General features: G+C 42.0%; 3 protein-coding genes across 3 annotated transcripts; 1 reads left to right on the forward strand and 2 right to left on the reverse strand.

Annotated features, from left to right (window-relative positions):
• Positions 1-75: 75 nt before the first annotated feature.
• On the reverse strand, positions 76-2,321 carry L201_001231 (uncharacterized protein; the record flags this gene model as incomplete). The annotated part of the gene is made up of 4 exons (XM_066217023.1): positions 76-494; positions 579-659; positions 739-852; positions 935-2,321. 4 exons carry the CDS (start codon positions 2,319-2,321, stop codon positions 76-78), a joined length of 2,001 nt encoding a protein of 666 aa, XP_066073120.1.
• A 736-nt stretch (positions 2,322-3,057) lies between these two features.
• Positions 3,058-9,047, forward strand: L201_001232 (uncharacterized protein; the record flags this gene model as incomplete). The annotated part of the gene is made up of 11 exons (XM_066217024.1): positions 3,058-3,895; positions 3,942-4,765; positions 4,842-6,004; positions 6,064-6,093; positions 6,155-6,458; positions 6,543-6,928; positions 6,989-8,071; positions 8,134-8,231; positions 8,305-8,765; positions 8,844-8,900; positions 8,970-9,047. 11 exons carry the CDS (start codon positions 3,058-3,060, stop codon positions 9,045-9,047), a joined length of 5,322 nt encoding a protein of 1,773 aa, XP_066073121.1.
• A 309-nt stretch (positions 9,048-9,356) lies between these two features.
• Positions 9,357-14,147, reverse strand: L201_001233 (uncharacterized protein; the record flags this gene model as incomplete). Its single annotated transcript, XM_066217025.1, has 9 exons — positions 9,357-9,436; positions 9,500-9,599; positions 9,677-9,806; positions 9,871-9,947; positions 10,001-10,063; positions 10,124-10,216; positions 10,308-11,783; positions 11,834-13,714; positions 13,770-14,147. 9 exons carry the CDS (start codon positions 14,145-14,147, stop codon positions 9,357-9,359), a joined length of 4,278 nt encoding a protein of 1,425 aa, XP_066073122.1.
• Between the last annotated feature and the right edge of the window lie 912 nt (positions 14,148-15,059).

The following is a 15,059-nucleotide window of genomic DNA, read 5'->3' on the forward strand; positions in this document are numbered from 1 at the left end:
TACAAAAAACACAATATCGAGAGATATGATATGGATATATGTTTGTGTTCTTTGTTAAATATACAACAACAACGATCACTCATCATCAGTTATACGTCTTATGAATTTTTCCCATCTACATATAGTTTCAACTACAATATTCTCATAAGGCTGGATATTTTGACGTTTTGGTAAAGGAAAAATCTCTTTATGTGATAACCCACAGTCAATACAATTTTCTCTCGATTTCTTAAATGCTTTAGCTGATTCATCTGATAAATTCGTTGACATATCAGATAATTCTAAATGAACTAATCTTTCCCAACGTTTCATTGCTTTTAATGGTAAATTCAAATGTTTTGTTGCTCCAGGTAAAAAAGATGTGGTTAATGTATCACTTCTATACAACGATGCTCCTTGATTTGTAAAATCGAATGAAAATTGTTTAGATGATGATGGTGGTGGTGGTGGTAAAGGGAATATATCTCTTAATGTTGGTGTTTTAGATTGACATTCTGAATATTAAACTCGTTTGATCAGTATATATACATTTACGGCATATTTTGATAGAATACAATGGGGAATTCCATAGTACTCACGATTAGTCCATTCACCAATTCTACGAGGTACATTATCGGTTCTTCCAACTTTGAAATATACTACATCAGGTGTTTCGAGGTCTACCATTTCAGACATTAGTTCTAATTGTTTGAAAAAGGCTAGTCTGAACACATGAAAAATTTCAATAGCTTTACTCACCTCTTAGCTCATATGCGTATAGATAGCCCGGTGATTCTTTTGTTGTCAATTTACTTTCCATAGTCATTCTTAATAAAGTTTGAGTCTGCTGATCCAAATTGCTAGGAAGAAATTCTGAGAGCGCACCAAATAAACACGGTTACCTTTTTCGCTCTAATTTTTAAGATATCATGATTCAATCTCGAAAAGCACTTACCATCAAAGTCAATCCAGATTGCAGGTTTACTACCATCACCTTTCCAATAAAATCCATCAACTTGACATATCATACCAGCATGATCTTTACAATATCTACCCATGATTCTATCACTTCTTTCATCACTTTCTTCTATTATGTTCGTATCTCTTACTGATAAATAAGGTGCTGAAGCTTTAACTAATCGCTTACATTTTTGACCTGTTCTTGTAAATCCTGAACATTGTACTACCGCTCCATTAGGCGTATTGGCTTTAGCCTTAATTGGTGTACGAGATTTGACAGGTGTATCATATGATTTCGTGCTATGTATAGGTTGTTCAGATATAGCTCTTTTTCGACGTGCAGGTGATCTGGGAGTGACATTCGCTTCTGAGGTTAATTCTTCTACATTGAAATCATCATCTTCATCTTCAGAAGAAGAGTCTAAAGTCAAGTCGATGAAAGGAATCCAATCTGGATCACTGTCATGGTTTCTGCTTTTCGGCGGGTTTGGTTTCTTTGAACCAGGTCTAGAGGTGATTTTAGTGTTGCCTTTACCCTTTCCAGAGGTTACAATGATACTATCGGAATAAGGTCGAGATAGTGTTGTAGGTTTCGGAGGTTGTAAGCGATTTTCATCAGATATACGTGGTTTTGAATGTGGATGAACGGAAGGCTTGAATGATTTTGGAGGTACAGAGTTGATCTTCTCTGCATCTACAGGCGGAGATGGTTTTGTAATCTGAGTTTTGCCGCTAGGTTTCGATTGGGCTTCTGATACTGGGTAGGCCATCACTGGTCCAGGCAAATTATTACGAGTATTGGGTAAAGGCATTGAGCTTGGTCTAGGTGGTATAGGTGGTGCAGCTAAACTTTGACGGGAAGGTCCAGGATCATAATACGTTGAATACGTTTGAGCTTCGTTATAACGGATAGTTGGAGGTGGCGGTAAAGCTGGTAAGCGCTTGTTGTAATTTGGAGAGGTAGTAGGCGAGGTTGAATTTGGATCTGAATGAAATCTGATTCTTTGTTGAGCAACATCATATGGATTATTCGCTTCTACCCGAGATCTATACCGATCATCAAAGGTATCGTTATTATTCGTTGTCCCAGATCTTGGACTTGATGTATGTAAGCTTTTGAGATATTGACGCCATTTCTGTTTCTGCTGAGTCGAATCCGAATTAGGAGAAACAGTCACAGGTGCTGTTTGTTGATATCCTATATTCTGTGATGTTGATAATTGCTGCTGCTGCCAGTTAGAGCTATATGAATCTTGAGGGTATCTTGACGGTCCCGATGGCGTGGCATTGTATTTATAAGATTGTGCTTGCATATATTGAGGATGATAAGATGGAAACGCTTGTTGATGAGAAGAAGAGTTGTATCGATAGTCATATGACATTTCTGACGATACTTCTATCACTGAAAGATCGTGTTATCACTTTAGCCATTATATTGACGGGGGTGTTGGACAAATATGAGATCCAGAAATCAAAGAGGTGAGCGCGTCTCGAAGAATACCACTTCTTGCTGAGGATCTTGACTACTTTCTGAACGATCGCATGCATATATAGTCAACGACAAAATTAACTTAGCTTGCTTTGTTTCTTCATGTTGACAAAGGTGGTCGCGAACGAGGACAGCTAATATGCTTACTTACGTAAGGTGGTGTTTTGATGGATAGGACGATGATGTAACTTATCATTGCATGTTCTAGGATCTGAATTGAAGTTGAAAGAGACGTGTTTTAGCATGTTTAGCATCATTTCGGATGTTTTCTACATCTTTGAATTTGCAGTTGATGAGAACCAAAACTTGTGTGACAGAGACATTCTATCATGGTCTGTCGACTTCCTTCCTTCATGCAGTATTTTCATAATCATCAAGAATCAATGATATTCATATCTTAAAATACTTCTCGCCAACTGAAACGGCTATCTGTTCCCTCAATCGATAACCGGAAACCACATCAACGACTTTCTTTAAAAGCACGTCCTATAGATACGTATTTGTGTTAGCCACAACAAACAACATATCATCCAACTAGACCTTCGAGGCTACTTTCGACTAGGCCACAGAAATGCATTACAGAAATAGCAACGTTGACTCATGCTGATGTAATATTGGAACCAAACAAGATGTCTTCACCTGCTCCGCCTACTCCAATTTCACCTTCTCGTCCTTCTTCACCAATCAAACCATTGCCCAGAGATCCTTATCCAGCTAGATCACCCTCTCCTCCTCTCCCACCATCTAAAAATGCCTCAGGACTTCCACCTACCTATTTGAAACATCTCAAACGCTTATTACATCAATGGCTAGAACAGCAGGAACGGGTTAATGAGAATAGTGGTCTGTACGGACGTCGTATGAGGGAAGAAACGCTAGAACGTGAACGATTATGGTCAGTTGAGACTGTTCAAGTCATCGAAAAAGCCATATGGGAAGGTGCTGTCATACCTCGTAACAATAACGAATACGGAAAAAAAGGCAAAAATCTGCTTGAACTGGATTGGACGGAATGGTCGAAAGGAAGTTCGAAACGAAAAGCTTTATGGAAAGAACAACAGGAACAGAAGCGTCATACTCAAAACCCGCAGAATAACGGCGTGGGCGAAAATGCTAAAACGTACACCACAAATGGAAAATCAAGTCGAAAGGGCTCAATTGCCGAGACTGATCCCTTTGGAAAAGGTCGATTAACTATACCTGGTAGTCCTCTGCCCACTCTCTTCACCTCATCAACCTCTTCGCAAAGCATCTGTCGACCAGCTTCAGTGGCTTCAAGCTCAAAGTCTAACGAGAGAACACCTGAACCTCAAACTTTGAATCTCCTCATTCAGGTTGATCAAGGTAGCGAGAATAGTGGAGATGAAGAAGACGAACAGCTTAGGAATTGGTGCCGAATTATCAGCAGTCTGAAAGGGTTTGAGCAATTCAAGCTTCCTAAGAGGGATGAATGGGAAGTGGTAGAAGGTGAGTACCGGTATAACGCTCAATACACGACTAATGCGTTATTTAGATAACTTTCCCAAATACGGCACTATACAACGAGACGTTCCCGGAGCTTTCCCTCAATCATCGCAATTCGACTATCGCTCTTCAACTGACATGCTCAATCTCACCGCCTCATCATCCAGGACTCGTTTCTCCGATCTTGGTCTACCTACTCCCATCTCATTGCCTGATCAACCTCAGATCGACTCAGAACTGCTCAAACCAGTATTCTGCCTTCACTTTCCTTCTCAGTTCACCAACGACGGGGCTAGCAGTAGCACCTTACACCTGAAGCGAAATGATTCTCTTGGCAAACGATCAGTATCAAGTATAGGGTCCAACGGAGATAATAAGAGATGGTGGAATGGCTCAGGCGGAAGGTGGAGTGAAATGACTATTGGACCTAAAACCGAAAGTCGCCCACATCTAAAAGTCGAAGCAGAGTTCATTGAAGGTCAATACGCTTTACCGTCAAGTAAAAGCTTGAAGAATACCTGGAAGCAAAGCACCTTGACAAGGTCGAAAAAGCAACGGAAGAGCGTGATGAACTCGTTCAAGAACTCTCCCGAATCTGCTGCATCTATAATATCGCATTCTGAATCAGAGGCAGACGAATCAGCTTTAGACGACACAGAGGAAGGCAACTCTTCTGTTTGGTCTGGCACACAGCGTGGATCTGGTAAGGCTCATGCGGATTCACTATCCATGATTATCGCCGGTTCAGAAGATGATGTACCTCGTCAATCTGCGGAGGAAGGGAAAGTAGGGATAGTTGGAGGTACCATACTGCTTCGTGGACTGGATAATATGGAGGAAAGATTGGCTATTCAGAGAATTCTGCAGCTGTTGGTGAGTCAACCTGTTGTGTTTAGTTTTATATTATAGGTCAAGCTTCTGACATTTGTGCTAATGTTCTCGGTTTCAGATCTACACCATTCAGAGCATGACGCTGGAACTCGAACTTCTGGATGCCTTCCGAATACACCGAGAACCAGATCAACCACCTCTTCCACCGAAAACACTATCCGGTACAGCCTCTGTCCCTCATTCTCCTACCAAACCTCGCGCATCAACAGATTTGCATCGTAAAGGCTCGCTCAAGGAGAAAGGAGATCGTACGAAAGGCTTCTTTCATCGGTTAGGAAAAGATACAAAGCATGTATGGGAAGGTCTACTGGGTAAACGACGGCCTTCTGGAAGTCACGAACCCATAAATTCCGCAAGTTTGGCAGTATCATCCCCCGTCGAACAACCTATCACCCCTACATTGGTCAATTTCCCTGACATTCAAGATGCTCCCACCCCTGCTTCGATGGCATTGTCCACTCCAGGCTTACTAGCACGACCTCCGATACCACACCCTACGGAAAGATATCTGACCGTGTTATCCAGACTCGAACAGCAAACATACTCGACTTCGCCTGGAGTGGTTATACCAATGCCGCCGATACTGTTGCGAGTACGAGAAGAAGATAAAACAAGACGAGAAAAGGCGAAACAGGAAGAGAAGCTTGAAGCCGCCAGCAAAAGCGTCGAGGGATTACCTTCTAGCAGTCCTAAAATTTTCACATCATCCAGATTCATCGACAATCGCGAGAAACCACTTGATCCGCTTCACGGTCGTGCGCTGAATTATAGGCTCGGAGGAGATGTTCGGGCTGGATTAGGTGCTTTATCAACAGACATAGATGATTTTGAAGGATGGATAAGACTTCAGCGTCTTGATGTCTTATATGCAGTGGGACTTGATTTCGTTGCAGAAAAGGAAGAAAGGCAACTCCATATTTGTCAAAGCCCTTCGCCTGGTACATTGGTATTTTGGGATCATGAAAAAGACAAATCAATCCAAGATATATTGGATGAAATTAGAGATGAATTGTCTGAGGAAACAATGGTTTGTCCTAGACCGGAATGTACAGCTACTCCAGCAGAGCATGTCAGATGGTGGATACATGCTGGTAAAAAGGTTACATTGAAGATTGAGAGTACAGATAATCAGGAGCTGGGAACCGACAGCATTGAGGTTTGGTCCAAATGTACGTTATGCGGTGAAACTCAAGAAGCTAAAGCCTTAGGGGAGAATATGATGTAAGCTATCAACTTATCTGTCTATGAAGCTGCTTCAAAGCTGACTCATGAAATTGCAGATCGTATTCCTTGGGCAAACTGCTTGAAACGTAAGTAGAAATATCGAAAAATGTCATTGCCTGCAACTGATCCGTTTCAACGAAAATATAGGCTTATCTATTCCGATGTATTGAATGCACAACCTCCTTGCTCGCACTACTCTTCCAAATCACACTACTTTCGGTCTTTCAATCTCATCATATCCTTAGCTGTGGAGGATGTTTCGATTCTGGATACACGATTGCCCAAGCTACAGGTTGGACCTAATGTTACCAAACGAAAAGGAGGGAAAGACCCCGTAGGCGCTGTGATGGAAGGTCTCTTACGCAAACAAACCGCATCTGAAAAGGTGGATATTCTCAGAAACGAGATCAATGATTTTTATTCTAGTCTTGAGAAACAGGTGAAAATCTTTGTGAGCATCATGAACCCATCAATTCATCCCACCTGGTTGGGCATTTCTATTCCCTGAGGATATTTTAGCTGACCCTAACTACAGCAGGAGGATGGAAAAACAGAAGTCGGAGATGCGCAACTTCAACCTAAAACAGTCATGTCGGCAGAAGAGAAAGCTCAAGAATCTGAATCTACAATTGCGCTATCAGAAACTATTAAACAGGCTAAATTCAATTTATTGCAACAAGTTTCGAGTGTACTACCCAGTCAAATCAACGATGTTCGGTACCAGTTCTGTCAGAACATCGTGAACCATAATTCGAGCTTAGCTACTTTGCAGAAGCAAATTGCTAAGCAACAAGATAACTCAGACAGTGCTCCATTATCTGTGCCCGAATATGCGGAGGGCAAAGGAACATTTGCTTTACCTGGTAGTTCTGTGCTTGTCAGAATAGACGAACCAGCCTCTATCATAGCATATACCCTCTCGTGAGTGCATTATTTCCTATACAGTCCATGAAGCGCTAACAAAGCTGATATTGGGATTAGATCCTTGGACTATTTTAACGAACTTACGAATACAACGAAAAATATTGGTACAACGTTGGATGATGACAGTTTGACAACGGGAACGATGAAAAGCGAGGCAAAGCCGACAGCTTCAAAGTCCAACACTGGTAGCATATCGGATGCTTGGCTTGTTGATATCAAGCGTCGAGATACACCTAGAGACCTACTCAGCTTACGAACCATCACCAAGAAAAAATCCGAGGTGCATTTGCCTCAAGCCCCTCGTCCACCTCTGGGTCTTTCACTTCCGCCCAACGCACCTTCTCTTGAACTCTCGCTCGAACAAGCTGAAGTCAACTCGCACACTTCTGACCGACTAGGTGATCTAGTGAAAACAATCAATAAGGCTACTGCTCAAGATCCCTCACTTACAATCAATCCTAAATCGAATATCGCGACAGCTTGTGCTGTTACAGAATCAGATACCGATGCAATGGCTCGAGTCCGATCTTCTCGTAGAGGGATACGAAGGATGATGAGCGACAATGATAGACCCGGTGCGCCTCCTTCAGCTTTCCGACCGGCTACCCCCCGTAGCGTTTCAAATACATCCATTGCTCCTTCCACACCATCCTCCTCACATTTAGCAATATCAAATTCAGTACAAACACCAAACAGTGGAACCCAGAAAGAGGGATGGGGATCGGTTACTTCATCATTCAGCAATTCTTTCAATCAACTTCTCAAATTGGGAAGCGATGTTGGCGAATCTATCGGATCGATACGGGTAAAAGGTACAGATCGATCCCTATCCTCGTTAATCGGTCCTTTAGGTGTTAAACCAAATTTAGACAATTCTTTACAAGCTATTGATGAACGACCGCACATCCAGTTCAATTATACATTAGGCGATAAACTGAAACTTGGTTGTACGGTTTATTATGCTACCGCATTCGATTCTCTCAGAAGGAGGTGTGCGATCGATAAAAGCCTAATTCAGAGTTTAAGTAGAACAAATGCTTGGGACGCTCAAGGTGGAAAGAGTAAGGCCGCCTTTTTCATGACCACAGATAAGAGATATATTGTAAAGGAACTGGTTAGTAAATGGAACGTCAGTGATACGTGAGTTTGTGCTTCTGATACATCACACACAAGTTCGCTGCTGATCCCGGAAATCCATGTAGACATGCTATGTTGGAGATTGCGCCAGCATATTTCGAACATTTAGCAGGAACACATAACAAGGCTACGTCTTTGGCCAAAATTGTAGGCTTCTACACAGGTGAGTTCTACTTCTGTTGGACCACATTCAATCACGGCAGGGCTGATATTCTAGTGCTCGTGAATTCCACTAGTTCGAATCCACGATTTACAAACCGGTATCAAAAGGCAACTGGATTTACTTGTAATGGAAAATCTATTTTATAAACAGCAAATAAGTAGGACATATGATTTGAAAGGAATAGAAGGTAGGAAGGTCCCTAAACCAAAAGCAACTACAACTGAAAGTGATGAAAATAATGTGGAACCTAAAGCTGAAGGGACCTTATTTGATGGAGAATGGTTAGAAGGTATGACAAAAGAATTTGTTTTACTTCAACCACATTCAAGAAGAATATTACAAGAAGCTATTAGTTTAGATACAAAATTCCTATCTTTACAATCTATAATGGATTATTCATTATTGATTGGTGTAGATGAGAACAAACAAGAACTCGTGGTAGGTCTTGTAGATGCCATAGGGAGTTATAATTTATTCAAAACTATCGAGAGTAGAGGTAAATTAGCTTTAAATAGAGGGGGTGAAGTAACTATTGTGAGTTCAATATCGCATACCCATTATTTCTAGTAACGACATATATTCTAACCTGACAATATTGCTTTATACATGCAGATTCCACCAAATCAGTATCGTGATAGATTCGAAAATGCCTTAAAACATTATTTCATCGTAAGTTGAATCGAGTTTAGCATACAATTTGAACAGAGTACTGCTAAGACAGTCACATATTTCTCATAGGCTTGTCCTGATAAATGGTCAAAACCCTCACGAAGAGGCGGTACCAGAAGAATTACTAGCGTACCTTCAGTCTTCTAGGATTTCAGATGCTGCACTGGATAGGTTCAAGCAATCAGGATCTTAAATCCGTCATCTACATAAACCACCGTATGGATGGAAACTACCGCACAGAGCTTGATATGATTTTAATGCCAATGAATGAAATTATGATTTCCCCTCATTCATGCAAGGTATGTAGCTTTGTTGGTCGAAAGCTCAGTATATGATCGATGTGAACGCAATGAGCTGTAGGTTAATTACAATATTGATGTCATCAAGAAGGCATTATATACTGCAATACCCTACGCAAGGATATGTTATGCTGTAGGTGTGTGTGAGTTGTTATGATTATATCTTCCCACTTAACCAATTTGGTCTTTCTACATTCGAACTAAACCTTTCTGCACCTTGTCTAGGTTCTAGCATGACTACAACGGGGCATATCATGATCAGTACTGTTTCTACATCCAACTTGATACGAGAATACTTACGTGATTTTCTGTAAAGAGCATCGACTGAACCACTTCCTCTTTCAGTTAGAACACGTTTCAAAAAAGTTTGAACAGCTTCTAATTCATGGAAATTAAATGGCTATATGAGTAATTTCGTCATAAAGTCAGCTTTGATTCCGATAATTGCAAGGGAATCAAAGAAGGAAAAAAGCTCACCTCTTGATATCGTTTAAAATCCATCGCTATTCTGCCTAACTTATTATATTTGTCTTGGTTTATAAGTATGAGATCAGGTTCGAGAACAGAAGGTCTTGTACTTGGGTTACCATCAGATGTAAACGTTATACTAGAATCGACATCAGAGTGTCAGTTTGCGATTTTATACCTGCTGTTTTAGATCCTGAACTTACTCGGTAAGGATCAAACCTAAGAAAGGAAGACATGGTGTTGGAGCTTCTCTCAGTCTTGCTCGATAAGCGGCATGGTTCTAGCAATAATCGTCAGCATGTACCGGCCTCCCACTCAAATTTGACAGCATACCTTGGTGTGCTCAATCACACCTCGAAGCCTTTCTATTGTGACTTTATATTTGGTAGGAAGAGCCTTTAACGGTTGTAAAATTAGCATTTGTTTATATTTGTTTTAATGCCAGCATCCACTCACGTCCCATGTTTTCTTTAAGCGCAGGATAGTACTACTGTTCAATCCAGCCAAGACAGCAAACATTGTTGAAAAGTTATACATTGACAGACATTTCTATCGATGAAAAGATTTATAGTTAGCTGTGTCATATCCATACAAGAACAATGTGAGAGGTTTGAGAAGTTAGCTGGAAATGATAACTTACATCAGCTAATTTGATAAAGAACTTAACCAAACTTGCTCTTTTCTTAGCATCCGTTTCATTCAGAATTGAGTCTGCTACCCAACCTGTAATTTGATTTGATAAAGTACTTAGAGCTTTTAACTCGGGTATCGTCTTTTTACCAGTTTGTAATAAATCTTCAGGTATGACTTTACAAAACATTTTGGACTCCATTATAGTAAACTGTCTTGATAATTCCAAAGTATCAAATTCCGTTATATTCAGTGTTGTGGTAGCAGAGGAAGCTTTCTGTAAAACGGAATGTAAATTTTTGGATATAACTGGTGTAGGAGGTAATCCACCTGTAATTGTTGGTGGTTGTAACAGAAATCCAGATTGACTTGCGCTTCTAATCCTTTCCATCGAAACAGGTCTACCACTTATACTTCCTCCATTGGTTTTTATACTTGATCTGTCTGATGTAGCTGACATTGGTCCATTCATCTTTTTCCTAACTGCATCAGATAATCTAGGTCCCATGGCTGGTAATGTAATTGTAACGACATCTTTGGCAAAAACTTGTAAAGTCTCCAAAATAACATCATCAGTCTCTTCACGCCAATGTTGATCAAGCCATGATTTTAGGAAGTTATATATTCGCAATCTGACTGGGACCACCTTTCTTTCTATCCAAATCGCTCTTTCTTTCTCACCAAATGCCATTCCAACGGGTGGTTGAAGGTCATATCGGGTCATAACCGCTTCTAGTAGTTGCATTGGGGTAGTGAATAACCGGAAAGTAAAGAAAAATGTTGCGTTAAATGTTGGATCTACTGGGCCATCATGAGGTGTCATTTTCTCTACTAGGACAGCTAATGAGGCCCCGACAATAGCTCCTTCAGGGTTGAATGCAATTTCACGGGGATCGTAGTCATGAGCGACAACCCAAAATCTGACATCCGCATTGGCTGAGGGAGCGGGGGCAGTAACGCTTCGAACTGGAGCAGCAGGTCGTAGAAGGGCTTGAGTCTGAACGGGTGTATCATCATTCAGCGAAAGATTATCTGTTGCTCGAGATAAGCCGTGTGATGGTATCTCCACTTTTAGAATACCGAAAGCAGGAACATCATGTATCGAAGGTGTTTCTGGAAGTGTATGAGCAGATTCGCTGAGATCGGAAGACCTGATAGAAGTGGGAGCAGTTGACGTGACGGAGGCTTGAGAAGATGCGGAGGTATAAGTCGATAACCTAGAAGAGGCCGAAATGGTTCCTCTAGAAGCGCGTCTTTGTGGTGGTAAGGTTATGTCGTAATCAGCAGTGAATTTGTCAAGATCTGCCGACCTGGATGGTGACCGATGTTTCATCCTTGGAGGTGCAGGGGATGTGAGACTAGATGATCGACTACGAGGACCCGATGAGCTGGAGTCGTCCAAAGTTTTCAACAAGTCTTCTGATGGTCGACGCGAAGTTGAAAGCAAACCAGGCGATGTCTGATTATGCTGCAAAGTCGGCCGTATCTGAGGGAGATGTTAGCAATCAATCAGCATTCACCAATCGTACTACTCACAGGGAAATTAACAGGAGTACCGAGACTTGGCTGCATTGAAGGACGCATAGTCAGATCCTCTTCTTTGGAATAGTCTCGAACTACCTCTTGATCTTCCTCTTCTTCGGTATCTTCGTCTTCGTCTTTTTCCATAAGAGCATATACCATCGTTCCATCCTGTTGATATCGCTTTTGGAGAGTACTCAAACTGGTAGCTTTCCTATGTAGACCAGAAAGAGTGTGAACGCCTCTGGCCCCAACTGGTTTTTCGCGCATGACAAGGGGAGCTTCATGAGTATGTGCAGGTCGAGGCGTCGATTGTCGACCGGTAAGATCACCTTGTCGAGGAGTAGCATGAAGGTGAACATTCTCGTTTTCAGGTAAACACATCTTCACCAATCTTACACATTCTGTTCCCGCTCGTAATGTGCTAGTGGCAGCTTGAAGCAACCGAGCCTTTTCAACATCATAGCTATCTTCACCGAATTCAGAGAACGGCGCATTGGCTACAATTTCAGCGCTCTCGACCAATTTTGATGCTACATCATATAGTTGGTCTTTAGCAATTCGTAAAGTCTCTATCTCTCTTGGACGCTTGTGTCTCACTCCAGGATTTCTGCCTACGCTTTCGACAATGGTCAATAATTCTCTAACACTATCTATAGTCTCCCGAGTCATTTCTATCAAATGAGCGTGACTGGAAGGGTGAGAGCTGATATTATGGGAGTGAATGTGACCAATAAAAGCGGCAATTATCGAAAGCAAAGCGTCTTCAGCATGGCCGACTGCTTCGTGTACGTCCGCTACTGAACCAAGTTGACGATCTACAACTGCAGCTTGAGGGGTCGGTACGGGAGTCGTATCTTCCCAAGGTGCATAAGCGGCATCTTCTGATGAAACACCGCTTGCTTGACTGAATCCACTATCCATGCTACCTGGAACTCGACGATCATGGAGTGACCTAGTTGCAATAGGTGAAGATCGACTGGATGACTGAGAAGAGGTTGCTGACATAGGTGTCTGCATTATTGATGTAGATCTCTCCCGACCTCTTTGTGAACCTGAAGATGAGACGACGGACGCAGTCGGCAATGGCGGAGGGGGACTCGCAGCTCTTCTCCTAGCTGCTCGAAGATCACCGATACTGGCCGCTCGCAAGCGGAAGGTTTCTTGTAGTCGAGAATTACCACTAGATGGGGTGCTGACGCGATTCTTATAGGTAGCGGTTTGGTCGGTATCAGTATTTGTAGATGATGAGGCGTGACTGGTGAGATTTTCTTGCTCTTCCTGAGGATTCTCCATTAGAGTGACTGTAACGCCACATCCATCTGCCAGGTGAAGGAAACGTTTAACAGACGCAAAGACTCCTCTTGCAGCTTTAGCTAGGGCTTCTAATTCTTTAGCATCATCTGCTCCTTCTGTATCCTCAATACTACCAGCTGTTTTAGCACATCCAACCAATTTTGATAATTCAACTAATACAATCTTTCTTTCTCTGGCAAGAACCGGCCAAGCAACCAAAGTTGTAGATTCTTTGCTCAAACAGTCAGTCTGCATGAGAGCTGCTCTGATGGATGAGATGACGCAAGCTGTTGAGGGTTGAATATGTGGCTTTCGGTTAGAATGAATGGCAGATTCCAAGAGTGATAGTGATTGCACAATAGGGTGCATCAGTGTTTGAAATGCAGGATCCAGAGTGGTGGGATCCTGGCGAGTTGTAGGGGAAGTGGCATGATGACTTGATGAAACGGAAGCTGAAGCTCGAGAGTGATGGGAAGCTGCTGACGTGTGTCTAGAATGAGTTGAGTGAGAATGGGAATGAGAGTTATCTGTTCGCTGTGTTGTCGGACTACCTGCTGAAGCCTGACTAGTAGCTGTAGAGTCATCGCGTCGGTGTAACGACTATGATGAGGAGCATTTAGCTGTGATGGGAGACTGTTATTAACAAAGGACTCACTGCATCCCATCCCATTTCTCTAACATAGTTACTAGGGAACCATCCTCTCCGTAAACCTCTCACAGTCTTCTCTCCATCCTCACTAGCCATTCTAGCAGTTCCACTGATTTCTCCGTCCCACCAACCCGTCGCATCTCTAACGTGTACTCTAATGATTTCTCCTGATTTGAAGCTGAGGTACATATTGGTGTTAGATGCTGAAGTAGAAGCGAGAAGAGATGGATCAAAATCATGTATCGCTTGTACATGAGTTGGAAGTCGAGCGGGATTAGCAGGAGACATGGGAGTAGGTGGTCCTTGAACATGACGAGTCGATGAACCTGCTTCTGAAGTTGAATGATATGAAGACGATGATGGTCTAGTTTGATGCTGGATCATATTGAAAAAATATATTTAGCTGAGGTATATTATGATATGTTGATATGGTATTTGTTGATGAAGTGACGGAGTACGAGGGTGAAATGCGATTGCCGTATCAGGACTCCTGATGTCGAATACGTCTTGATGTCGATCAGGTATACCGATTTAAGGTTTCATTTGAATGTTTCATATTTGTGGTATACTGGTCATGCTGGAAGGATAAAAAAGCGAAACCAGAAAGTGCTAAGATCTGAATGTGGTGGATGATTATAGATAGGAGTGTTAGTTTAGGGTGGTCACCAAGCAACATAGTTGGGTGATTCGAGATGTAAGGTACAGGTGCATAAGAAGGATCGGAGAAGTTGCATACTCACAAGTAACGCAAGCAATGCTCAATTCCCTACTATAACATTTGTCCCACAACTGATAGGTTTGTGTGATTCGAACAAGGTATAAGGTTTTGGAATATAAGTGAATGAAGGTGTAACATAGTTTGAAAGAGACATATATGTATATATCAGCGATGAAGAAGCAGTGAGATGAATTGCATTGGGCGCGTCTCGGATACCGCTTTGAATCTTTTTGGATTTCGCGTATGTTTTTCCTTTTCTGATTATCAGCTTGGCAGTTTTCCTATAAACCTGGTTTACTGCATTCTCTCGTTATACAATCGGTGACCATTATTTACATTATGTACTGTACTCCGTACTGGACATTTTGCATGTCTCTACTGGTACGACGGCTTCGTCCAGCTGCTCATATCCTTATCTCATAACCTTGTCCTGATGTGATTTTGAGGACCCCTGTCAGTCTGGAAATATGGCATCTCCGACGGGCTCAAAGGAGCTGAGTCCCCCCATGAAAGGGATTATCAGAACGTTGATCGATCCTCTTCACATTCTGGCATCACAAAGGTAGCAGCAGATCTCA

This window comes from Kwoniella dendrophila, chromosome 1 (genome assembly GCF_036810415.1).
Source record: "Kwoniella dendrophila CBS 6074 chromosome 1, complete sequence".
Lineage (NCBI taxonomy): Eukaryota > Fungi > Basidiomycota > Tremellomycetes > Tremellales > Cryptococcaceae > Kwoniella > Kwoniella dendrophila.